This window comes from Peromyscus maniculatus, chromosome 2 (genome assembly GCF_049852395.1).
Source record: "Peromyscus maniculatus bairdii isolate BWxNUB_F1_BW_parent chromosome 2, HU_Pman_BW_mat_3.1, whole genome shotgun sequence".
In the NCBI taxonomy this organism is placed as follows: domain Eukaryota; kingdom Metazoa; phylum Chordata; class Mammalia; order Rodentia; family Cricetidae; genus Peromyscus; species Peromyscus maniculatus.
The window spans coordinates 70858902-70884354 of record NC_134853.1 but is presented as its reverse complement, the minus strand read 5'-3'; the positions used below and the strand labels follow the sequence as shown (position 1 = coordinate 70884354).

The 25453-nt window shown below is 50.2% G+C and overlaps 1 protein-coding gene across 1 annotated transcript; it reads left to right on the top strand.

The window, feature by feature from the left end:
• Positions 1-736: 736 nt before the first annotated feature.
• Positions 737-24379, top strand: Trim14 (tripartite motif containing 14). Its single transcript, XM_006973686.4, has 6 exons — positions 737-996; positions 2812-2907; positions 13482-13715; positions 15132-15294; positions 17816-17908; positions 21611-24379. The coding sequence occupies exons 1-6, from the start codon at positions 787-789 to the stop codon at positions 22144-22146; spliced, it is 1332 nt and encodes a 443-aa protein (XP_006973748.1). The 5' UTR covers positions 737-786; the 3' UTR covers positions 22147-24379.
• The last annotated feature ends 1074 nt before the right edge of the window (positions 24380-25453 follow it).

Sequence of the window (25453 nt, the reverse complement as noted above, 5' to 3'; positions counted from 1 at the left end):
GATTTAGCACCCGGTATTTGGACCAGGTACCCCTGCTGACAAAGTGGCGAGTAAGGTCCTAATACCCTTAAAGTGTTTTCAGCCGTAGTGAAGAGAAAGTGGGGGACAGAATGGGGCGTTGTGGTCAGGCTGCTCTGGAAAAGCGAAGCATCCTGAAGAAGGAGATAAGCCAAAACTCCGAATGGGTGGGTGGCAGTGAACAGCAGCTGTGCCCCAAGCAGAGAACTGCAAGTTCCCTAGTCTGGAAACAAAGGGTGGGACCACCCACCCACCAGGGCGGGAGGGATCGGAGCATCTTCAGAATGTTAGCCTGGAGCTTCTTGAGGTTTCCGAAAAATCTGTTCCAAACTCCCAAGGCTGACCCCAGGGAAGGAGCGCTACAGAAAAGGGGGAAAGTGGGAGTGTGGGAAATGCGGGCCCCTCAGGGCAGGCCACACCTATCAGGCACCTCCACTCCAGCAGTTTGCCGAAAACCCCTAGACCAGTATCACCAAGTGGGGAAGCCCACCTTCTACCAGTTAGCCCATCCAAGCGAGCCCCCGCGTTCCCGTCTGTGGTGGCCGCCGCCTCTAAGGGGCGGGAGAGTGGAAGGGAGCTGTGCGGCAGATCCAGCACTAGGCGGAACCAAGCATCGCTCCCCAGCGGGTCATCACCCTCCCCACCGCCAACCCCCTTCCAGCCCGTCCCTGGGAGTTGAGTCGCCAGCCCCGCCCCGAGCAAGGTTTCGATTCTCGCAGCCACCCCATCCGGCTACACTGCGAGAGACGGCCGCGGTTGCCACTGCAAATGGAGAGCGGGGCAGCCGGTGCGCCGGCGCCGGGGGCGCCGGTCCAGCCCAACGGGGCTTGCGGCTGGCGCTGCCCTGAGCACAGCGAACGCCTGGCTGAGCTCTTCTGTCACCGCTGCGGCCGTTGCGTGTGCACGCTGTGCCCGGTGCTGGGTGCCCACCGCGGCCACCCGGTGGGCCTGGCCCAGGAGGAGGCTGCGCGCGTGCAGGTGGGGAGATGCGGGGCGTTCGCCGCAGGTCTGGGCGGGCGGAGATTGAGCATAGGAAGTAACAGCAGAAATAACGGACGAAGGAGCGCCAGCCCGGGTCTCACTGCCAAACCACATTAGGACCTGGAAACTTAAGGAGGCCCAGAGGTCCCCTAGGTGGTAGACATAAGGTTTGGAGGCAGAACCCCGTGGAAGGGCAAAGGTAGCCCAAGCCACCAGTGAAGCTTCAGAAGATTGGTTGGGGGTACTGAGAGGCTCAGGCTGGTCCTCAGATGTCTTTTACGGTTTCTGGTAGGGCTGCTCTAAAGAAAACCCGAGGTTTAGCGAACACAGCGGAGGGCTTAGGGTCCCCCGCCTAACACCCCGCACCAGGGAGGGTGAAGCAGGGAGACTGAGTTTTAAGGCCAGCCTGTGCTACACAGCGAGACTATGTCAAAAGACCGGATTGAAGCTGTGAGTGTGGAAAAAGAAGACAGTACGAGTGTGCTTCGTGAAGCCTAGAAACGTCCCTGGACAGTGGAGTTCATAAAACGCCAGCTGGGGCCTGGACTGTTTTGCAAACTCCATAAGGCGGTCTTCCTGCCTTGAATCCGGCTCCTCCTCCTATGCAAACACACACTGGCCCCCTCTCGCAGGCAGGCATTAGCACAGTCTTGGGGTTATCTGTAGATAACCAAGGAGCAGGACCCCACCAGGCAGCCCTGGCTCTTCGGCACCGGAAGGCAGGCTAGGCAGAACCTTCTGTCTCCACAAAGCTGATTTTATTATTTCTATCTCCAAGAGGTCTTTTGAACTCTGCCCGGCAGCACCATCCTGCTTCTCTCCCTTGACTTCACCAACAAGCCTGCAACTCTAAGATGAAATCAGGCCTGTGGGAGGACAGTTTGATTAGTGGAGTCCTGGGTTCATAAGAAATGCCCCTGCTTCCTTTTGGTACCTGTGAGTGACTGTAATAATGATCCTCAGATACCGCTGCTTTGAAATCCAAGGCTATTTTCTAGAGATGTGGCCCAAGCATCTCTCTCCCTCAGATGTCCGTCTGGGAGTTTCATCTCTCCAAAGCGTCCACCGATCCCTCACTCATTCCTCTACCCGTTTACAGAGCCATTCATTCATCAGATGCCCATTTAGCACAATGCCTTGTCATAGGTCAGATCCTCCCCTTACCTGAATGGTCAGGGGGAGAATGGAAACAATGCCATGTGATAAATATCATAGGAGGGAGCCCAAGGTGGTGGTCAGTGAGGGCCACAACAACAGATGGACCCTGAGGCAGGAAGTCAAGGAAGCCTTCCCCGGGGAAGCACCATTGAAGGGTAAGTAAGGTTTCCTAGGGTCCCAAGACAAAGTCCTGTGGCTGGAAGTGGACGGTTCAAACCAGAAGGCTGGGGTATCCTTGGGCCACCTTGGGCATTAGGTGGCTTAGGTGTCACAGTAGGCGAGCATGAACCCCTTTCCTGCCCCCAGTTCCCTCTTCCAGTAAAGCCATTCACCACTGCAGCAAAGGCTTGTTGGATGTGAAAATGTTAAAAAAAAAAAAAAAAAAAAAAAGCGACCTGTACTGAGCGTGTGCTGTTGGCCGGGCACTAGGATCTCACGTAGTCTCCACAGCATCGCTGTGTACACAAGGCCACAGAGAGAAAGGGACCCAGCAAATCGTCCTCTGACCTCCCCATGCAGGCTGTGGCAACCAGTGCCCCTGCCTCCACCCTGCAGATAAATAAAATGTGATAAGAAAAAGATAATGAAGGGGAGAGCAAGGATGAGAGCTTGAGAGTGACGGTTTTCCTTTCTCTCCTGCCGCCGCCGTCGCAGAAACTCATCCAGGACTGTGTAGAGTGTTTGGCTACCAAGAAGCAGCAGCATGCTGACAGCATCGCCCACTTGGAAGACGCTGGCGAAAGGCTCAAGGCAAGTGCGCCCGGCTCCCCTTCTCCGTGCAGATGTGTTCCCCCAGAATCTGGTCACCCTAGTGTGGAGCGCCAGAAAAACAAGGACTGACCTCAAAACAGGTGTCAGAGTTGGCGGGGCTTGGGGCACCTACAAGGGGTTCTCTCTGAAAGAACGCAGAATCAGGAATTTCAGTACAAGATCACAAAGGAAGCGTGTGTGCAGGGGAGTGGCCCTGAAGGTCTGTTTGCCAGCTTTGAGGGGACTCAGCCTCTGCCCACAGCTCCCCAAGCAGCAGACCAGCATCCTCACCTCCACCAATGCCAGGGGCCAGAGGAACTGGCCCGCCATCCTCCCACTCCCCAGTTGCCTTAAGGAAAGCAGAATATCTCCCAGAACAGGCAAGCAATTCTTTTTGGTTTTTCGAGACAGGGTTTCTCTGTGTAGCTTTGCGCCTTTCCTGGAACTCACTTGGTAGCCCAGGCTGGCCTCGAACTCACAGAGATCCACCTGCTTCTGCCTCCCGAGTGCTGGGATTAAAGGCGTGCGCCACCACCGCCCGGCTAAGCAAGCAATTCTTAAGGGTTTTGGCTGTGAGAAATAGAGTCAAAGTATAGTCCATAGATACACACTCTTAAGCCCTACCTCTTTATACAATGGTATTTATCTACTTGTTTACTTGGGGTTTTGTTTGTTTTTTGTTTGTTTGTTTGTTTGTTTTGTTTTGTTTTTGAGACAGAGTTTCTCTGTGTAGCCCTGGCTGTCCAGGAAATCACTCTGTAAACCAGGCTGGCCTTGAACTCAGAGATCTGCCTGCCTCTGCCTCCTGAGTGCTGGGATTAAGGGTGTGCCACCACCACCTGCCATAATGTTATTTCTTTTACTCTGGTACTGCAGATTGAACCCAGGGCCACACACATGCTAGGCAAGGGTTTTTCCACCTAGCTATACATTTTCAGACTTCTCTTTACTTTATTTGAGGGGCAGGATGTGTCTGAAAATGTGAATCTTTTATTAAAATTGGAGTCTCTGCAAAGTCTCTTTTAAAAAAGCATTTTATGCTGGGCGGTGGTGGCGCACGCCTTTAATCCCAGCACTCGGGAGGCAGAGCCAGGTGGATCTCTGTGAGTTCGAGGCCAGCCTGGGCTACCAAGTGAGTCCCAGGAAAGGCGCAAAGCTACACAGAGAAACCCTGTCTCGAAAAACCAAAAAAAAAAAAGCATTTTATTATTGGCATATATGAATTACACATGATGATGGGCTCCCTCCATTTTCAGACGCGTGTATGTATTTTGATCATATTCACCCCATTTCTCTCCCCTGTCCCCCTTCCACTGATGCCCAACTAGCGATCCTCTGTGTGTATGTGGGTACCAATGAGTTTAATTGGGGTTACATAAAGGAACATGAGTGATGAATTATTTACAGGAGCATGGGAAACATTTCTGTTTTGAGACAGGGTCTTATTAAGCTAATCAAACTGGCCTTGAATTTACTTCATCTTAGGCTGACCTTGAACTTGTGAGCCTCCTGCCTTAGCCTCCTGAGTATTAGAAATTACAGACCTTAACTACAGGATCAGTTGATTGATTGATTGATTGACTGACTGATTGAGACAGGGTCTCCACTACATAGGCCAGGATTACTTCAAGCTCACAATCCTCCTGCCTCAGCCTTCTGAGTTGCTAGGATAACAGGTATGCACCACCACCACCACCACACTAGAGTGTGGAATTGGCTCCCCAGTTCGATAACATCCGTTATTGGTCAGGATGCCACATGTCCTGGTGTTCTGGGGATCTTCACAGGTCACATCGGTGGCTCTAGCTTAATTATTAGTAGTGACCCTCCCTCAAGTCTTCAAGAGCAGGACTGGCCGGGCATGATGTCACCATGCCATCCCAGCATTTTGAAGAGAGGTTCAGCCCAAGTTTGAGGCCAGCCTGATCTACTACCGAGTTCCAGGCCAGGGCTGAATAGCAAGACTAAGTCTCAAAAAAAAGGAGGGGCCAGCAAGAAGGCTCAGACTTGGTGCCCAAGTCTGACAAACTGAGTTCAAGCCCCAGATTCCACAGAAGGAGAGAGCAGACTGCTGAAAGTTACCCTATGACATCCACACACACATGTCGTCACATACAACACACACACACACACACACACACACACACACACACACACACCCCACACACACACACACGTGTCGTCACATACAGCACACACACACACACACACGTGTCATCACATACAGCACACACATACAATAACAGTAAATGACACAGAAGTTTTAAAAAAGCAAGCCTCTGGGCTCAAGAAGATAAGTCGGTTCAAAAGGACCTGGCAAGTGAACACAAGAAAGTATCCCCAGGCAACCAGTGCGCAGGAGCGTCACAGGGAGCTGAGAAGCGAGTGTCAGCAACTTAAACATTTTACTTCGAAACAATTCTAGAGTCACAGGAAGCCGCAAAGATCTTATGGAGAAATGTCCTGTTCCTTCACTTAAGTGCCTGAGGGTTATTTCTATGACACATATCTGTCCTTCAGGGCCAAGCATAGGATCTGACAGTGTCTGTGTCAGCCCAGCACATAAGATCTACATGCAGAGCGATACTTTTATTATTATTTATGTGTATTTGTGTGTGTCTGTGAACCATGTGTCTACATGGGTAGGATTAACATAGCTGATAATAGACAACAGATAATTGATGACCCAGATTTGCTTTTCCAAAATTATTTAGGCTCTTTAGCTGGGTGTGGAAGCTCATGCCTGTAATCCCAGAACTCAAGATACTGAACCAGGAGGCTTGGTACAAGTTTGAGGACAGCCTGAGCTACATGGTATGTTGTAGGACAGCCTGGCCATACAATGTGGGAAGATTCTGTCTCTGGAAGAAAGGGAAAAAAAAAAAATCCAGGTACTTATAATTCCGCAACATGGGAGGCTGAGACCCAAGGATCACAAGTTCAAGGCTAGCTTGGATGACATTATCTCCATGGTGTTAAGTCTCCATATCCATGACCATGGGATGTCCCTTGGTTTATTTAGGCCCCTTTCTTTTATCAGTGTCTATAGTATTCAACATATTCAACACATAGTAGTTGAACTCTGTATGTTTTTAATTTATTTTATTTTGGTTTTTCGAGACATGGTTTCTCTGTGTGGTGTTTGGTGCCTCTCCTGGATCTCGCTCTGTAGACCAGGCCGGCCTCAAACTCACAGAGGTTCACCTGCCTCTGCCTCCCAAGTGCTGGGATTAAAGGCGTGTGCCACTGCCGCCCAGCTTTAATTTATTTTCATTTGTGTCTGCCACATGTATTGGGTGCCCACGAAGGCCAGAACAGGGCATTAGAGCACTTGGAGCTGGGATTACAGGTGGTTGTGAGCTGCCCAATATGGGCGCTAGGATCCAAATTCAGGACCTGTGCAAGAGCAACAACACTCTACCACTGAGCTACACCCCAGCTTTTGACACTGAGACAGGGCACAAGCGTTCTGTTGAACACTGGCAGGCGTCATCTGTGGCAGATAGGACTGACTATTCTGGATTTAGAGGTCTAACCGAGGAAAGCTTTCTCTAGTTTGGAAACTAACTCACAGGGCTTTGTAAACAGATCAATAAAGTTCAGATACAGTCCAAAGTCTATGCGGAAGCCAGTGACCCAGCCCATCACCACTCCTTTCCAGGGGATAAAGTCGTAGTTATCAATTTCCTGCCCACACCCTCTAAGGTTGTGTGCTTCCCTGCCTAGGCTCTTCAGGGGTCAGGGCATTCATGTGGCAGGGGTAACCTGGTTAGATGCAGCCCGAGATGTCTCCTTGTACTAGTACTGGACATGGACAGCACAACACTGTTCTCTCCAAATCACCTACGTTTTGTGCAGGGAAGTTTATTTGTTGTTTGGGGATAGGGTTTTACCAGCCTGTGTCTTCCAGGTTACCCTTGTGTGTATGTGTACATGTGTGTTCATGCAGGTGAGTGTGTATATGTGTGATATGTGTGTATGTGATTGAGGGGCCAGAGGTCAACCTCAAGTGTCTTTTTTTTTTTTTTTTTTTTTTGAAGATTTTATTTATCATGTATACAGTATTCTATCTGCATACCAGAAGAGGGCATCAGATCTCATTATAGATGGTTGTGAGCCACCATGTGGTTGCTGAGAATTGAACTCAGGACCTTGTGTCTTCCTCAGTCACTCTCCTTAGTTTTCCAGACAGGCTTTCCCACTGAACCCAGAGCTCCTGGCTTCAGCTGGGGTGACTGGCCTTCGAGCGCCAGAGCTCCAGGGATCTGCCTGTCTCCACCTCCCCAGGACTAGGATTACAGGTGCCATCTGCCATTCCCAGCTTTTGAAAAAATTCATTTTTATTTTATGGATATGAGTGTTTTGCCTTCATGCACGTAGGTACACCACATGTCTGCAGTGACCATGGAGGCCAGAGGAGGGCGCTGGATCTCCTGGAAATGGAGTTACAGGCTACTGTGAGCCACCATGTGGGTGCTGGAAACCAAACCCAGGTCCTCTGCAAGAGCAGCCAGTGCCCTTAACTGCTGCTGAGTCGTCTCTCCAGCCCACACCCAGTTTTTTATGGTGGTCCTGGGAACCTGAACTCAGGTCCTCACACTTAAGCAGCAAGGGTTTAATCCACTGGGCCATCTCCCCAGGCCCTCTGCTTTCTTTCTTTGTTCAAGCGGTTTTTATTATGTGTGATTGGTGTATGTGCGTGTGCATGCGCGTGTGCGTGCGTGCGTGGGGGCGTGCGTGCGCGCGTGTGTGTGTGTGTGTGTGTGTGTGTGTGTGTGCGTGTGCGTGTGCGTGTGCGTGTGCGTGTGCGTGTGTGTGTGTGTGTGTGTAAAAGAATGTGTGAGCATGCCTGCCGGAGCTCACATATGGAGGTCAGAGGTCAGCTTTCAGACATTGGGTCCACCGTGCGGGTCCCAAGGATTGTACCGAGGTGACAGGCTTGGTGACCACAAGTCCTTGTTTAGCCTTTGTTGTTGTTTTGCTTTTTTGTTTGTTTGCTTGTTTTTTCAAGACTGCGTTTCTCTGTGTAGTCCTGGCTGTCTTGGAACTTGCTCTGTAGACCAGGCTGGCCTCGAACTCACAGAGATCCGCCTGGCTCTGTCTCCTGAGTGCTGGGACTAAAGGTGTGTGCCGCCACTTCTCCGCATACTTTGATGCTTCCATAAATGAGTGGGAAAGAAGGAGAGAGAGAGTTGGTGTGGGTGGAGGCTGTTGATTGCCTATTGGAGCGAACACAAGAAGAGACTAGAGTGTGCAGCCTGTTAGAACTGAAAGGCCCATTAGAGACGCATGTCTAAGCCAGGCAAAATGGTGCGCCCTGTAGTCCAGGCCACATGAGAAGGTGAGGCAGGAGGATGGCTTAAGCTCAAGCCAGCCTCAGCAATGAGAGGGACTCAATGGGAGCCGTCCCGGGGACATGGCCCTGCTGGGAGGCACCCCTGCTGCTCCCTCACCCCCTACCCCCTGCCTTCCCTCTGGTTTCGCTTCATGTTGACCCGAGGAAGTCTGAGAACCTCAGCCTGCAGAGCCGAGAAAGGGCAGGAGATGGACCTGAGGCACACAGGCTGAGGCTGGAATAACTCCCCTCAGCTCCGGGCTCAGTGCCTTCATAGTCCCCGAAAGCTACAGAACCAGAACCAGAACATGTGTCTGTGGACACGTAGGTGACATGAGCCAACTTCTGCCAGACTGGAAATGGGGGCGTGAGGAGGTAGCCAGGCCCATGCTGCTGACCTTGAACATACTACTGGCGTCCATCACGGCTGGGCACAGGCACTCCTCTGCTGCCTATGCTGGCCATGGCCGCTCTAACTAAAATGGCCTGAGAAGGATTAGAGGAGGGCTTATCTCACACCCTGGCTGCACCACCCCCAAAAGCCCCCAGTGGGGTTGTCCAGTCATGCCCCGTGTGCAGGAAGCAGCTCCCGGCCTTCTCCTCAAAGCCCCACCCACCGACTCCCACCCCACCCCCTGCCTCTGGAAGGAAGATGGGGTCACATAGCAGCTATCCTCCCAAGCACTAGATCCCTCGGGCTCCCTGAACAGGGCTTCCTGGCTGGTCAGGTTCTTTCTTGCTGGTTGTCCTTAGGCATTTCTCCACTAAGTTCCACAGGGGCTTACCCCCAACCAGCCCACCCAGGCCAGCTCCAATCTCAGAAGTTCAGTGTGGGACACAGTTTCACTTTGACTCCAGGGCATCCAAACTGACAGCCAACTTCCTGGTTTTCCTCTCTATGGGTCTCCTTCCTTCCCACTCTCCCTTTCTCCTCCGTCTTCCTCCCTCTCCCTCTCCCTCCCTTTCCCTTTCCCTCAGTCTGTCTCTCTACTTCCTCTCCCATCCCTCTCTCCTCTCCTCCTCCCCCTTCCCTCTCTCTCTGCCTACCCCACCCCTGCATCCCCTACCACTCTACATCCTGTCCTTTCCTGGGAGCACCTTCTCTGCTGACCCTTCAGCAGCTCCTCCTGCCCCCACAGATACAGGGGAGGGCAGTGTCATTATTTGAGATAGTCTTTGTGACAAAATGGATCTTCGGGACTGCTTGAACTCAGCTCAGGAACAGTGAATCCTGCTGGTGTCTCTCCAGGGGCCTGCCTGGTTCACGCTGTTGCCTCTAACACATCACTCAAGGCTTTGGGTCATGCATCCTCCTTTCCATATGCCAACCAGGCCAAGCTGCCTCCTTTCTGAGATCACACTGAGTCAGTCCCATTCAGTGTGGTACGGCTGTGGACGGGAACGTATCTTCTTCCCTTCCCTTCCCTTGGTCATTCATCACAGATACATCAGAAGCCAGGTACACTGACCCTTTGCAGCCACGTTACAGATAAGGCCCTGGGCTCTCCAGCTGGCCCCAGAACCCAGTGACTGCTTAAAGCCTTCTGTAGGAGACACACGGAAACTCACTTCCCACCCCTTGCCAAACCATAGTTGTCCTGTCAAGAGAGCACATGGGGACGTGTATAATGGCACTGGCCTGTAATCCTCCCACTTGGGAGGCAGTGGCAGAAGGATCTGTGTTTGAGACCAGCCTGGGCTACAGAAGGGTGACCTTGTCTTTAAAAAAAAGGGGAGGGGGTGCACCTCAGTAGCTAAGGGCTGGCCTGGCCTCTGCAAGGCTCAACCCTAGCACTGGAAAAACAAACAAACAAACAAACAAACAAACAACCCAGAGCCACGGGGAAGCCTGGTCCTTACAGGACCCACTCTGCTGTGTGGGCTGCACAGAAGTCTGGAGGAGGGAAGGAGCTGCTCCAGTTTTTAGACTTCATTTTTCCAGATGTTTTCTGCTTTCTTCATGTGTAAAGATAGGAAGGCATTCTCGTTTTTTTAATTTAAATTTTGTTCTGTTGTACGGTGTTTTGTCTGCATGTGTAGCTCTGCACCACATGTGTGCCTGGTGCCCATGGAGGCTGGAAGTGGGTGACAGATCCCCTGGAAGCAGAGTTACAAGGGGCTGTGAGCCATCTTGTGGGTGATGGGAATTGAACTCAGGTCCTCTGGTCTCTTCAGCCCCGATGCCCTTTTAGAGTGTCAAATATACATACATAATGCTGACTCTTCAAGTGCCCTTTCTGGGGCATGACCTACACTTGCCTTGTGTGCAAATGTGACCATTATCTATTTCCAGAACTTGTTCATGATCTCAACTAGCCATTCTGGCTGGGTGTGGCAGCACAGTCTGGAACCTCAGGATGTGGTAGGCTGACGTGCTGTGGGGTGTCCACCAGAGAAGACTGTCAGACGTGTGTCAAGCCAATAGAAAGTAGCTTTGCACCTTTCCTGGACCTCACTCTGTAGCCCAGGCTGGCCTCGAACTCATATAGATCTGCCTGGCTCTGCCTCCTGAGTGCTGGGATTAAAGGCCGCCGCCGCCGCTGCCGCCACTGCCCCCTGGCTCAATAGAAAGTCTATCAACCAGCCGGTGACTTCACTAGGTGTTTGGGATCCCTGTGTAGCCCCAAGCCTTTCTCGGGGTGAGCTTTTATTCTGGGTTGACATACTTCAGTTAACAAGAACAGTTAGCCAGAAGCAGAACTTCAGAAGCTAAAAGGCAGGTTAGCACATTTGGAGACTTTCCCAGAACTGTGGATTAGATGGATCAGGCTTTGTTTTCTTTTTATCAGGTGATGCTGTCTAGGTGCCGAGTTTCATGACCTGAATGGCACTTCCATCATGGAGTCAGTAGTGCAAAGGTCTGGGGGCTCTGTTCCAAAGGCAGGAGAGCTCTGAGTTCAAGGCCAGCCTGGGGTAGAGAGCGAGCACCAGGCTAGCCAAGGGGACATATCCTATTGAAAACAAACAAAGAACCCCACCTAGGAACAACAACAAAAACAATAGAGACTGAAAACAGAGCAGGAGACATGGCTCAGTGGCAGGCGACCTGAGTTCTGTTCCCAGCTCCTGGGCCAGGTGGCTCACAGCTACCTGTAGCTCCAGGAAATCTGATGTCTTTGTCCCCAACCAGTGTTCATACTCGTGAGTACATACCCACACACAGACATACACATACTATCATTTTTTAAAAAATCAACTAAAAAAAAAAAAAAAAAACAAAACAAAACCAGGCTATGGTGGTGCACACCTTTAATCCCGGCACTCAGGAGGCAAAAGCAGGCAGATCTATGAGTCTGAGGCTAGCCTGGTCTAAAGAGTTCCAGGACAGCCAGGGCTATGCAGAGAAATCCTGTCTCAAAAAATGAAAGAAAGAAAGGAAGAAAGGAAGGAGGGAGGGAGGGAGGGAGGGAGGGAGAGAGAGAGAGAAAGAGAGAAAGAAAAAGAAAGAAAGAAAGAAAGAAAGAAAGAAAGAAAGAAAGAAAGAAAGAAAGAAAGAAAGAAAGAAAGAAAGAAAGAAAGAAAGAAAGAAAGAAAGAAAGAAAAAGAAAGGAAGACATTAAGCAGTCACCACCCAGACTCCTTCTTAGCCTCTGGTGACCTCTTCTCTACTTCCTGTCACTGTGTTGGCTTGTTTTTTAGATATTTCTCATAAAGGCAGTTGTGGTTTTTAATCTGGCTTATTTCACTTAGAGTTGTGTCTTCATGGTTCATCTATGCTGTAGCCCGTATCAAGGCATTCTTTTTAATTGATATGCATTTTGTATTGTATGATTTCAACATGATTTATATAATTAGCAAACTTGAGTGTGTGATACAGAAAACTGAGTCCAGCTATCCTCTATGTATAAATGCTGGCTCCGAGGCTGAGTACAGAAGTCTTTTGTACAGGTGAATACATTTTCTGCTCAGTCCCCATAAGAGAAGCAATAGTTAAGGCTTTTTGTGTCTCTCGGTATAATTTTGTACTTTAACTTTGGTGCTGGGGATCACACCCAGGGCCTCCTGCGTGCTTGGCAAGTTCTCCACCGCTGAGCCACACTCCAGGCCCGTATGCGGTCTTTGCTATGTTTATTTTTAGACATTTTGCTATCCTTTTTTGGGGGGGTGAGGTATTTTGAGACAGGGTTTCTCTGTGTAGTTTTGGTGCCTGTCCTGGATCTCGCTCTGTAGACCAGGCTGGCCTCAAACTCACAGAGATCCTCCTGGCTCCGCCTCCCCAGTGCTGGGATTAAAGGCGTGTGCCACCACCGCCCCAGCCATTTTTTTATTTTTTTCATACAGTATATTTTGATCAAATTCTTTCCTCTCCCTCAGGTCCTCCCATATCATCTCCAAAGGTTTTGTTTTTATTTTTGCTTTATTAGACAAGATCTCACATAACCAGGCTGGCCTTGAACTACCCATGTAGTTGATGATGACCTTGAGTTCTGATCTTCTATCCTCCATCTTTGGGGTGCACCACCATATCCTGTGTCCCAAGGCATGCTGCATATGTGGCAAGCTCTCAACCAACTGTGCTAAATGCCCAGCTCGCAGAGGACCTTTAAGCTGGGACATACCTGCAATCATAACACTCAGGACAGAAGCTGATGTCGAAGAATTAGGACTTAGAGGTCGCCTGGGCTACAAAGAAAGACATTTTTTAAAATTTATTTTTATTTGATGTGCATTAGTGTTTGGCCTGCCTGTATGTCTGTGTGAGGTCCCCTAGAACTGGAGTTACAGACAGTTGTGAGCTGTCATATGGGTGCTGGGAATTGAACCCAGGCCCTCTGGAAGAACGGTCAGTGCTCTTAACCACTGAGCCATCTCTCCAGCCCCTAGAAAAGACATTTTTTAACCAAAAAAAAAAAAAAAAAAACCAAAAAAAAAAAAAGAAGAAGAAGAGGAGGAGGAGAAGGAGGAGGAGGAAAAAGACGGAAGAAGGAAGGAAGGGGGGCGGGGAAAGGCTCTTCAGCTGGATGTGGTGGCGCACACCTTTGATCCCAGCACTCAGGAGGCAGAAGCAGATGACTATCTGTGAGTTCAAGTCCAGCCTGGTCTACAGAGTGAGTTCCAGGACAGCCAGGGCTACACAGAGAAACCCTGTCTCAAAACTATTTGCCAGTGCTTAGGAAAACTTTATCTTTTATGAGTAGCCTCTTGGTTTGACAGGCCACCTTGCTAGACTCACTTTGTAGATATTTTCGGTTCTAGACTTCCTGACTGACAAGTGTATTGTCTACACTTTTTTTTTAAGGCTTATGCAGACTCAAGTAAAGATTGGCTGACACAGAAGTTCACAGAACTCAGATTACTCCTTGATGAAGAGGAAGTACTAGCCAAAAAATTCATCGATAAGAACACACAGCTCACCCTCCAGGTGTACAGGGAGCAAGCAGAGTCTTGCAGGAAGCAAATTGAGGCCATGGATGATTTCTCTACCAGGGTGTGGGTCATCAGCCTGGAGCCCAACCCAGTCCAGCTGCTGCAGGTACAGCTGGGCTTTCTGATCTTACAGCTGCCACCGGCTACCCATAATGCACCTGGGTCACTGTGACGTCAAACATGGTCTTTACACACTGGGGAACTGCACAGGGGTTTCCCTGGCTAGTGTGTAGACTTTATTTCCACCACACAGGTGGTCAGGGAGTGTACACTAATAAGATAACTAATATATATCTTGAACTATAAATAGTCCTAACAGTACCATTTCCCAGGGCCCCCAAATTGCAAGCACTTTGTGAATTATCTTAGTCAGTGTTTTATTGCTATGAAGAGACACAATGACCATGGCAACTCTTTTTGTTTGTTTGTTTGTTTTTGTAGCCCTGGTTGGCCTGGAACTAGCTCTGTAGATCAGATTGGCCTCTAACACACAGAGCTCCACCTGTCTCTGCCCACTGAGTGCTAAGATTAAAGGTGTGTGCCACCACTGCCTGGCTGACTGTGGCAACTCTTATAAAGGAAAACATTTAACTGGGGCTGGCTTACAGTTTCAGAGGTTTAGTCCATTGTCATTATGGCAGGAAGCATGGCAGCATGCAGGCAGATATGGTGCTGGAGAAGTAGCTGAGAGTTCTACATCCAGATCCAAAGGCAACAGGAAGACTATGAGACACACTGGGCCTGGCTTGAGCATCTGAAACCTCAAAGCTCACCCCAGTGACACACTTCCTCCAACAAGGCCACACCTCCTAATCCCTCTCAAGTAGTGCCACTCCTTGATGACCAAGTATTCAAATATATGAGCCTATGGGGGCCATTCTTTTTCAACCAACACATGAATCATAGCTCAAATATTTACTAGAGATCTGTAGTACAGCTTCTGGGAGGTAAGATGTGGGGCTAAGGGAAGTAGGACTCACTGAAGCTCACACTCTGGTAGGATCAGAATCTGGGCCTGGTCAGGGACAGTAAAATATGCCTATAATCCCAGCATCTTGGAGGTAGAGGTACGAGGGTCGGGAGTTCAGGGTAAGCCTAGGTGCCATAAAACCCTGTCTCAACAATACAAGATAAAACAGAATGGAACCCAGGTCTGCAAAGATTGAGTGCATCTGTACTGAGGCCGACCCTCACAGTGGCCTGGACTTTAATGCCATGGCCTGGTTATCCTCCTTGCTCAGGCCCTCCGAGGGACCCCATGGGAAGGGAAGGGAGTGGGGAGGAAAGGGAAAGAGGGGGAAAGGAGGGGGAAGGGGAAGGGGTACCAGCAGCTCCATTTACCTCCTATCTCAGGCTGCTGCACAGTTTCCCCAGGGCACTGCTATGTGGTACAGCTCATCCTGACCACGGTGGCCAGGTAGAATGGGTCCCGACTTGCTGCGTTTCTTCTTGGGTGTGCAGTAGAGGCTAGATGCAGCTTGCAGCCCCTGGAGCCATCTTGACCCTGTGCCCGTCTACACAGGCATATATAGCCAATAAGTCAGAGATGGGACAGCAGATGAGGCCCTCGGAGCTGAGCCACCCGGTGCCCCTGTCCTTCGAGCCCGTCAAGAACTTCTTTAAGGAGTTTATGGGAGCCATCCAGGACACTTTACAGACACCAATGGACACTCGCCTGAAGGAAAGTGAGTTGCCTACAGACTTTGAGTCCTTACTCCCTGCAGCCCGTCATGGCGAGGGACTCAGGGTGGCAGGAGCTGGAGGCAGCTGGTCACATTGCATCTGCACCCGGGAAGCAGAGGGAGATGGGTGCTGGTGCTTGGCTTGCTCTCGCCTTTCTATCCAGCGTGGAACCCCAGCCCATGGAGTAGCATTTCCTACGATGGTCCCTCCCATCTAGAGACTCTCCTGAAGATCTCCCCAGAGATTTGTTTCATGATGACTTCAGCCCCAGCAACTTGACAGTCATAAACCAGAGAAGCGGAGGCAGCGAACAACTGAAGTCATGGCTTTCCCACATGAGGATGCCCTGGCTGGGCAGTTAGGGGCTCCTGGCTTAATGCCCACCCCACTCCATGTCCAATACTTGGAATGAAACCCAGGGTCTCGAGCATGCTAGGCAAGCACTGTGCCACTGAGGCACATCCTCAGCTCTCTTTTTATTTTGAGAGAGTCAAGTTGCACAGGCTGGCCTTGGCCTTTCAATCCTCCTGACTCAGTCTCCCGAGGAGATTGCAGGTGTGTGCCACCATGCCCCATGCCAACTCATCCTTAACAACAGACGCCACCTCTGCCTTTCCTGAGCCAGTGGCTCGCTTGCCGCTCTCCAGCCACCACTTCCAGGGTCTGCTCACACCAATACCTTGCTGGCTCCTACCCTTCCTCTTGTGTCCAGGGCGGTCAACCGTCCCTGCAGGTGGCTGACACAGCTGTACACACACCAGAGGCCTTTCTACCGACTCCAGCTCACTCCTCTCTCTGTCACCTCACCTCTGCCACCTTGCTCCACGTTTCTTGCTCAGCCTGCTTTCTTATGCCACCCAGGTCGGCCTGCCCAGGGGCGGCATCACCCACAGTGGCCTGGGTGCTTCCACATCAATCGTTAATCAAGAAAATGTCCTCCAGTACCAGGCATGGTGGCACACACCTTCAATCTCAGCAATCGGTGTGTGTGTGTGAGAGAGGGGCAGAGGCAGACAGAGCTCTGTGAGTTCCAGGCCAGCCTGCTCTACCTAGCAAGTTCTAGGACAGCCAGGGATACACAGAAAAACTCTGTCTCAAAAAACAGAGAGAGAGAAAGGGGAAAAGGAAATGTCCTACAAACTTTTCTACAGGCCAGTCTGATGGTGGCATTTTCTCAGCTGAGGCTCCTCTTCCTGGATAACTCCATCTTGTGTCAGTGTGACAAAAAGTCACCAGAATAAGAAGCTCAGGGCTTTGAGAGTGACAGGCAGAAGGAAGTTTTCTAGAGTCAGGGGAGAGAGAGCCCCGTGAGATGTTTGAGCTCCCTGGTGATCTCATGTGACTGACTCTAGCATTCTGAGAGGGGTGAGGCCTTTGCCCAGGTGATGAAGGAGGCCTTGTGGACAAGACCCAGGCAGGGGTCCCCAAGGAGGTGTTTCCTAAGGGGTCCTCTTGCTGGAACAACCTCCCACATCTGCTCTTCTGAGAACTGGACCTCTCTGCAGGCTTAGCGGGGCTTTGTGTGTGTGATCAACTTTACCCTTTTGATGCTTTATTAGTAGCGTATATTAATTATACATAAAAATAGGTTTCATTATGACATTTTCACACATGCACATATTTTGGCCATATTCTCTCCCATTTCCTCTCTCTCTCTCTCTCTCTCTCTCTCTCTCTCTCTCTCTCTCTCTCTCTCTCTCTCTGTTTTGTTTTTGTTTTTGTTTTTCGAGACAGGGTTTCTCTGTGCAGTTTTGTGCCTTTCCTGGAACTCACTTGGTAGCCCAGGCTGGCCTCGAACTCACAGAGATCTGCCTGCCTCTGCCTCCTGAGTGCTGGGACTAAAGGTGTGCACCACCACCGCCCGGCTTCTCTCTCTCTCTCTTTAAGATTTATTTTTTATTTTATGTGTAGGGGTGCTTTGCCTGAATGCTTGACTGTGCATGCACACAGTGCCCGAGGAGTCAAAAGAGGGCATAAGATCCTCTGGAACAGACGGTTGTGAGCCAGCTTGTGGGTGCTGGGAATCAGACACAGGTCCACAGCCAGGGCTCTTAATGGCCGAGCCATCTCTGCAGGACCCCATTACCCTCTCTTGCCCCCTTCCATTCCTAATGATTCTCTTCTCTGCCTAATTAGTTCTCCCTTCAGCTTTCGTGTGTGTGTGTGTGTGTGTGTGTGTGTGTGTGTGTGTGTGTACCAATGAATTTAGTTAGAGCTACTTACAGGAGCTGCTTTGGGGAAGGACCTCCAGTGCTGTCCTCCAGTGCTGTCCTCCAGGGCTGTCCTCCAGGGCTGTCCTCCAGTGCTGAGAGCTGAGACTGGTCCCTGCTGCCACCAATGAGGAGTTGTTGTGTTGGGGTCTCCCCCCTCCCCCGGAGTTTGTATCTTTTTCTAAGTTTGCACGTGATTCTTGCTCCCGCTCTGTCTCGCTTTGCTCTGTCTCGCTTTGCTCTGTCTCGCTTTGCGTGTTTGTATGTGCTGCCGGCCTGAGCCCCGGCGTTCACATCTCCCGATTCCTTACAGACGTCAACTGCCAGCTTTCAGGCTCCTCCAGCACCAAGCCAGGCACCTTGTGGAAAACCAGCTCTTCACCTGAGAGATCACTCTTCTTGAAATGTGAGACCCGGGAGTGGGGGAAAGGGGTTGGGTGAGGAGCAAAGGTAGAGGAGGGACAGGAAATGAGCCCCCTCCCCACTTCCTGTTAGGAGACTTGTTTCCAAACAAAGTTTTAAAAACATTTTTGCTGGGTGTGGTTCCATACTTTTTTTTTTGGGGGGGGGGGGAGTGTTTCAAGACAAGGTTTCTCAGTGTATCCCAGCTGTCCTGGAACTCACTTGGTAGCCCAGGCTGGCCTTGAACTCAAGATCTGCCTGCCTCTGCCTCCCAAGTGCTGGGATTAAAGGTATAAACCACCAAGGCCTGGTGTCCATACAATTTTTAATCCCAGTACTCAGAGACTCAGGGAGGAAGATCTCAAATTCTAGGCTAGCCTTGGCTATAGAGTAGGTGTTAAGCCTCAAATTTGGTTCAGATGGCTAACTGAGGTACCTATTAAAATATCAAAGCAGAGCTGGGCAGTGGTGGCGCACACTTTTAATCACAGCACTCGGGACACAGAGGCAGGTGGATTTCTGTGAGTTCAAGGCCAGCTTGGTTTACAGAGCAAGTTCCAGGAAAGGCTCCAAAAGCTACACAGAGAAACCCTGTCTCGAAAAACCAAAAAATAAAAATAAAGTAAAATAAAGCAGTATTATTATTATTATTTGGCATAGCTAGAATACATACAACATGGTATCATGCTAGACATACTTTTTTTAAAGATTTATTTATTATGCATACAGTACAGTGTTTTGCCTGCATGTATGCCTGCATGCCAGAAGAGGGCACTAGATCTCATTATGGATGGTTGTGGGCCACCATGTGGTTGCTGGGAATTGAACTCAGGACCTCTGGAAGAGCAGCCAGTGCTCTTAACTTGTGAGCCATGTCTCCATCCAGCCCCTATACATACTGTTTTTTAATCTGTTTTCATTTACTGGAAAATTGTGAACCATCTCTTATTTGTTCCCCTAAAAATTTATAGAAGTAGGAGAAGAGAAATCTCAGTGATGGAATGCTGGCCCGATGTGTGAGGCACACCTGGGTTTAAATTCCCAGCATCACAGCAAGTGAGAGCAAGAAGGAGGAAAGAGAGATAAAGAGGAAGACAAAGGAAATTATATGTGTAGTGCACGCACTGTGAAGAAAATTAGAGATTACAAACAAAAAGAAAACAGCCATCTTACCCAGGATAACTTCCGTCAGCGTTTCCGCAGATTGCTTCTTCAGACATTTAAAAATACTGTGTTGCCAGGCAGTGGTGGCACACACCTTCAGTCCCAGAACTCACTTGGGAGGCAGAAGCAGGCAGATCTCTGAGTTCAAGGCCAACCTGGTCTACAGAGTGAGTTCCAGGATAGCCAGGGCTACACAGAGAAACCTTGTCTAGAAAAAGCAAAAAAAGAAAAACAAAAACTAAAAACTAAAAATTGTGTCAGGTATTTTAAAGCAGCACCAAGTTACAACCTTTTGTGACTTTATGTGACAGTATAGCAACCCTGCTCCATTTCAATAATGCTCTTTCAAAGGCCACCGAGTATCAACAGACATTAATTTTCATCAAGACAAGCAGTTTTTACTCATTACTTATGCTCACAATAACCCTATTTAAAGCTGCTGTTACATTCTACTCTCTTCTTTATCTTCATTATTCTGTTTGTTCATTTTTGAAACAGGGTTTCACTCTGTGGCCCAAGTGAGTTTCAAACTTAAATCAGCTGGGCCTACCTCTAAACCATCAATTTTCTCTTCAATTAGTGAATGAGTGGATAAATATGCCTTATTTTCTGCATATCTTCAGGAGTAATTTCTCAAAACGGAATCACTGAGCACATGTTTTTAAAAGAAATGTTTGAAAAATAAAATGCACTCAAAGGAAATTTCCTGCAAAAGGAAATGTTACTTCACCTCCCTCAGACAGAGAAGTTGAAACTTCTAGAAGTCTTCCTAGTGACTCCTCATTTACTAAGCCAAAAGGACGGCTACTGTTCCAACTTCTAACTCTTTAGCCTAGAAAAAGCCAGCCTCAGAGTCTGGAGAGATGGCTCAGTGTTTCAGATGGTCGCTGCTCTAGTGCAGGATCCCGGGGTCGGTTCCCAGCTCCCACATGGAGGCTCTAATGCCAGTGCAGGGCACCTGTCGCCCTCTTCAGACCGCTACAGGTACTGCACATGTTGCACTGTGATGGACATTTAAAAAATACTCATGCCTTTAGCTAGAGTTTTCCTGCCTTGCCCACAGTCAGGACAAATAAATCTCTGTCACCCGTCAGTCCCACAGCCACTCAGACCCAACCAAGTAAACACAGAGACTTATATTGCTTACAAACTGTGTGGCCGTAGCAGGCTTCTTGCTAACTGTTCTTATAGCTTAAATTAATCCATTTCCATAAATCTATACCTTGCCAGGTGGCTCGTGGCTTACCGGCGTCTTCACATGCTGCTTGTCATGGTGGCGGCTGACAGTGTCTCCTTTTCCCTTCCTGTTCCCTTAATTCTCCTCTCTGTTAGTTCCACCTATACCTGGCCACTGGCCAGTGTTTTATTTATTGACCAATCAGAGCAACAGATTTGACATACAGACCATCCCACAGCACATGCCCATAAAAAAATAAGATTTCAGGATCACCACTGAAATACGTTTGATATGGTTCAAGAATATGCCAGTATGTTTTAAAAAGCAGATTGCCTAAGAATATGCATGGCATGATACCAATACTAGGACCAAGCATAACCCTCAAAGTTAAGGGATAAAAGGGACATGCAACGGAGTCCTAAGAGTTATGGGATTTTCTATCTTTCTTTCAGTTTTTGAGACAGGGTCTCTTTGTGTAGCCCTGGCTGTTCTGGAACATACTATGTAAACCTCGCTCGCTATGTTGGCCTCAAACTCACAAAACCGCTGCCTCTGCCTCCCCAGTGGTGGGATAAAGGTGTGCTCCGCCTTTCTCGGCAGTAAGTTTTTTGTTTTTGTTTTTTTGGGGGGTGGGTGGGGAGGGGAGGGTCGGTTTTGGTTTTCCAAGCCAGGGTTTCTCTGTGTAGCCTTGGCTGTCCTGAAACTCACTTTGTAGACCAGGCTGGCCTCGAACTCAGAGATCTTCCTGCCTCTGCATATCGAGTGCTGGGATTTGTTTTTGTTGTTGTTTTTTTGTTTTTGTTTTTTGGTTTTTCGAGACAGGGTTTCTCTGCGTAGCTTTGCGCCTTTCCTGGAGCTCACTTGGTAGCCCAGGCTGGCCTCGAACTCACAGAGATCCGCCTGGCTCTGCCTCCCGAGTGCTGGGATTAAAGGCGTGCGCCACCACCACCTGGCTTACTTTATTATTATTATTATTATTATTATTATTATTATTATTATTATTATTATTATTATTATTATTATTTTAATTAGCAATAAATTCCACAATCCAAAGTTAAGCCGTATAGAGTGTGTAATAAGCCTTCTATCACAGCACTTGGGAGGCAGAGGCAGGTGGATCTCTGTGAGTTCGAGGCCAGCCTGGTCTACAGAGCTAGTCCAGGACAGGCTCCAAAGCTACAGAGAAACCTTGTCTCGAAAAAACAAACAAACAAACAAACACCACCAACAACAAAATAAGCCTTCTATCTTTCCCTCTGGCCTGGCTGGGGATCAGGACGGGAATAGGGAGGGGGTGGGCGGGGCCTCGTGGGCTCGGGGCCCCGCCCACCTTTCCCACCGCAGTCTCTCCTGCTCCCTCCGCAGACGCCCGCACGCCTACGCTGGACCCGGACACGATGCACAGTCGCCTGCGTCTGTCGACGGACGGACTGACCGTCCGCCTCGCGCTGCTGGGCCGCCTGGGGCCGCGCCCCACGCCACAATTCGACGCCCTGCGTCAGGTGCTGGGCCGCGACGGCTTCGCAGCCGGACGCCACTACTGGGAGGTGGACGTGCAGGAGGCGGGCGTGGGCTGGTGGGTGGGCGCCGCTTACCCGTCGCTGCGGCGCCACGGGGCCACCGCCGCCTCCCGCCTGGGCTGCAACCGCGAGTCGTGGTGCGTGAAGCGCTACGACCTGGAGTACTGGGCCTTCCACGACTGCCAGCGAAGCCGCCTGCGGCCCCGCCGCGACCCCCACCGGCTCGGCGTCTTCCTGGACTACGAAGCCGGCGTTCTGGCCTTCTACGACGTGGCGGGTGGCATGAGCCATTTGCACACCTTCCACGCTGTCTTCCAGGAGCCGCTCTACCCGGCCCTGCGCCTCTGGGAGGGGGCCATCAGCATCCCCCGGTTGCCCTAGGCGAGCATGCTTCCTTTCCCAGGCTAGTCTACAGGCTTCGTTCGGGCAACCCCACGCTGCCCGTGTCTGGGACACCATCATGCAGCGCCTAGAGCCTCCCGGCACACAGTAGGCACACAGTAAATTTCAGTGAAAGTTTCCTAACAGAGGCACTTCATCTCCTTAAAGGCCCCCATTTGAGCCAACTGCTCTCCAGCCACTTAAGACTGATTGCCCGGGTCACCTCAATCCAGAGCACTTGAAAGGGTTTCTCGTCTCCTGCCCTGCATCCCTCTCCCATCTTCATCTTCTACACTAGAACCAGCGTGAGCAACCTGAAACTTAGCTCGGTCTCTTGAGAGGTACAAGAACAAAACAGGAAAGCCTTTCTCCTTAGCCTTCCCAGCCTGCTCTTTGACGGCCTACCCTGGCAGTCTTTTGAAACACGCTTCAGTCAGAAGCTAGTTCACAGCTTTGCACCTTTTTTATTTTTATTTTTTTTATATTTTAATTTTTCCCGGAGACAAGGTTTCTCTGTGTGTAGCTTTGAAGCCTGTCCTGGATCTCGCTCTTGTAAACCAGGCTGGCTTCGAACTCACAGAGATCTGCTTGGCTCTGCCTCCCCAGTGCTGGAATTAAAGGCATGCGCCGCAGCCAAGCCAGTTTTGCATCTTAAACCATCTCTGCCCCGAGAAGCCACCCCCTTCCCCCCAAAAACAAACAAACAAACACCTACGAGGCTGTCATTCCAGCTGCTTTCTAAGAACATCTGTGTTCTTTCCTTCCAAAAACGGTTCGGAAAGTACCCTTCCCGGCAAAGAAGGATCAGGAGGCATCTACTCACAGAAGGGGGAACTATCGAGAATGGCCCAGAGGTCGACCTGACAGGACATGGCTAACTTGGGAGATGGTTACTTGATACTGCATCGCCTTCATTCACAAGAGACCAAGAGCTCTTCCCACACGCGCACCACTGCAGGGTCCAAGCCCGGCATCTCTTAACGATTGTATGAGTGTTGTCACACGTAGTTGCACACGCACACTTGATCCTTACATCCCTCCAAGGTGGGAAGTGATCCCACTGTACACGCGGCAGAGTCGGTACACTTGCGTCTGCTGACTGGCCAAGATAACGGAAGCAGAGTTGCAGTCAGGGTCTGGGCTCCCGCCAGGCTGTACTGTGGACATGGCGTCTTCCTCTCAGTAGTAGCTGCCTCAGGTTTTGTTTTTGTTTTTTTCACCTACTTCCTTGGGCCGAACCTACCTCTAGATTACTTTCCCTGGTCTCTGAAACGGGTTTCACACCCTTCACAGGGATGGAATTGTTTTGAGAGGCTGTGCTTTGAGTATAAAGCACAGAGACTGCTTCTGGGCCAGGGTTTGTGCTGACTGAAAGGCTGGTTTCCCATCAGCTCTGTGGCCTCGGGCAACACACTTTCTACTGTGACCCCCACCTGTAAAATGCGGGTTACTGACAGGAAGCTCAAACGGGCCAGAGCTAATGAAATAGCCTTAATAACTGTCGGGCCAGGGTCTGTTAGCATCTCCAGCAGATTCTCCCTTGTACCTGTCAGAGTGCTGGACCATGGACACCCGGCAGCCATGTTCTTGAAGGTAGAAAGCATGTGTCTTTTTTTGTTTTTTCGAGACAGGGTTTCTCTGTGTAGCTTTGCACCTTTCCTGGAACTCGCTTTGGAGACCAGGCTGGCCTCGAACTCACAGAGATCTGCCTGCCTCTGCCTCCCAAGTGCTGGGATTAAAGGTGTGTGCCACCACCACCCAGCACATGTGTCGTGATGCTCTTAGTTTCACAGAATTTACCTCAAAGGTAAACCACAAATTATCTTCCCATGGTGCCTGGGCTAGAACCAGTGGCCTTGCACATCCTAAGCGTGTGTTCCGTGGAGCTATACTCCAGCCCCAGCAGACGGTTTTTAAGAAAAAGGCTAAGTCCAGGCCAGCCCTGAGGGAAATGGAGGAGACAGCTCTGTCTCAAATGTCCAGCTTCAAGGGCCAGGGAGTGTGGGACTTAAGAATGTTCTGAGCCTGGGCTAGGCAGGGGCTGGCTCTTCAGAGGGTCCTCAGGCCTCCTGGGGCCACTTGCTGTGACTTCTGGGCACTGTCTCCCAGAGACACTCATGTATCATCTCCTTTGGGCCCATGGTTTCAGTCCATGTTGACTAGAGACAACCATATTTTTAAAGGACAAGTTTTCTAATATATGCGTTAATAAAATACGAATACCCCCTTGTAACTGTGTTCTTCATTGGGAGTCAGGTGCATAGCATACAGGCCTGGATAAGACCTCATTCACCCGCCATCCCCTTCACAGATTTCTTGAAATAATCAGTGGGTCCTAAATTGAACACTTTCCCGTGATGGGGAGCTCACTACTCATGAAGATAGCCAAGTTCTTTTCCTCCTTCATTTTGAAGGGGCAGGGGGACCTTAAGTATCACGGTACATGTGGAGGTCAGGGGACAACTGGTGGAGGTCAGTTGTATCCCTCCACCACATGGGTTCTGGGGATCAAATTCAGGTTATCAGGATGACAGCCATCTACCTGCTGGGCCATCTCAATGGCCCCTACATTTTTCATGGGAGCAACCCAACTCACGGCTACAAATGCTGTGGGACGTGTTTGTGGTCATCCTTTAGCACCAGGGAAGCCTCCCGTGGTCTCTGGCTTTAGAGAATTCAGGGCTCTTTTGCCTACAGCGCCATCTGGTCTGCCCCCAATCCTACATTGTCAGTGACATTGGCCTTGTGGTAACCCCACACAGGTGTCAGCGGATGGAAGAGTCCGGTGTTGTGGGGGACAGCCTGCTCCAGACAGCATGGTGTTTATGGTAGGGCATGATTGTGAGTGGAGGGCCCAGGCCAGGTTCTATCGTGTTCTGATGAGAAATTTTCTAGGGGGTGGGGGGATGAAGGGTGGGGAGGCTGGTGAGATGGTTCAGTGGGTCAAGGTGCTTGCCTCCAAGCCCGGCAACCTGAATTCAACCCCCAGGGTCCATGTGGTGGAAGCAGAGAAGCAACCCCTAAAACCTGTCCTCTGACCTCTACACAGAGTGCACACCACCCAGACACACACACACAAAATGTAGAGGCTGGAGAGGGGTCTCCGTGGTTGAGTACTGGCTGCTCTTGCAGAGGACCCAAATTCAGTTTCCATCAAACACATGGCGGCTCACATCTGTATCCACTCCACGAGACTGAACACTGCCTTCTGGCTCCTGGCGGCACCAGTCACACGTGTGATGCACAGACACACGTGCAGGCAAGACCATACACACAAATGTAGAAAAGAGCAACTGAATCCTTGGCT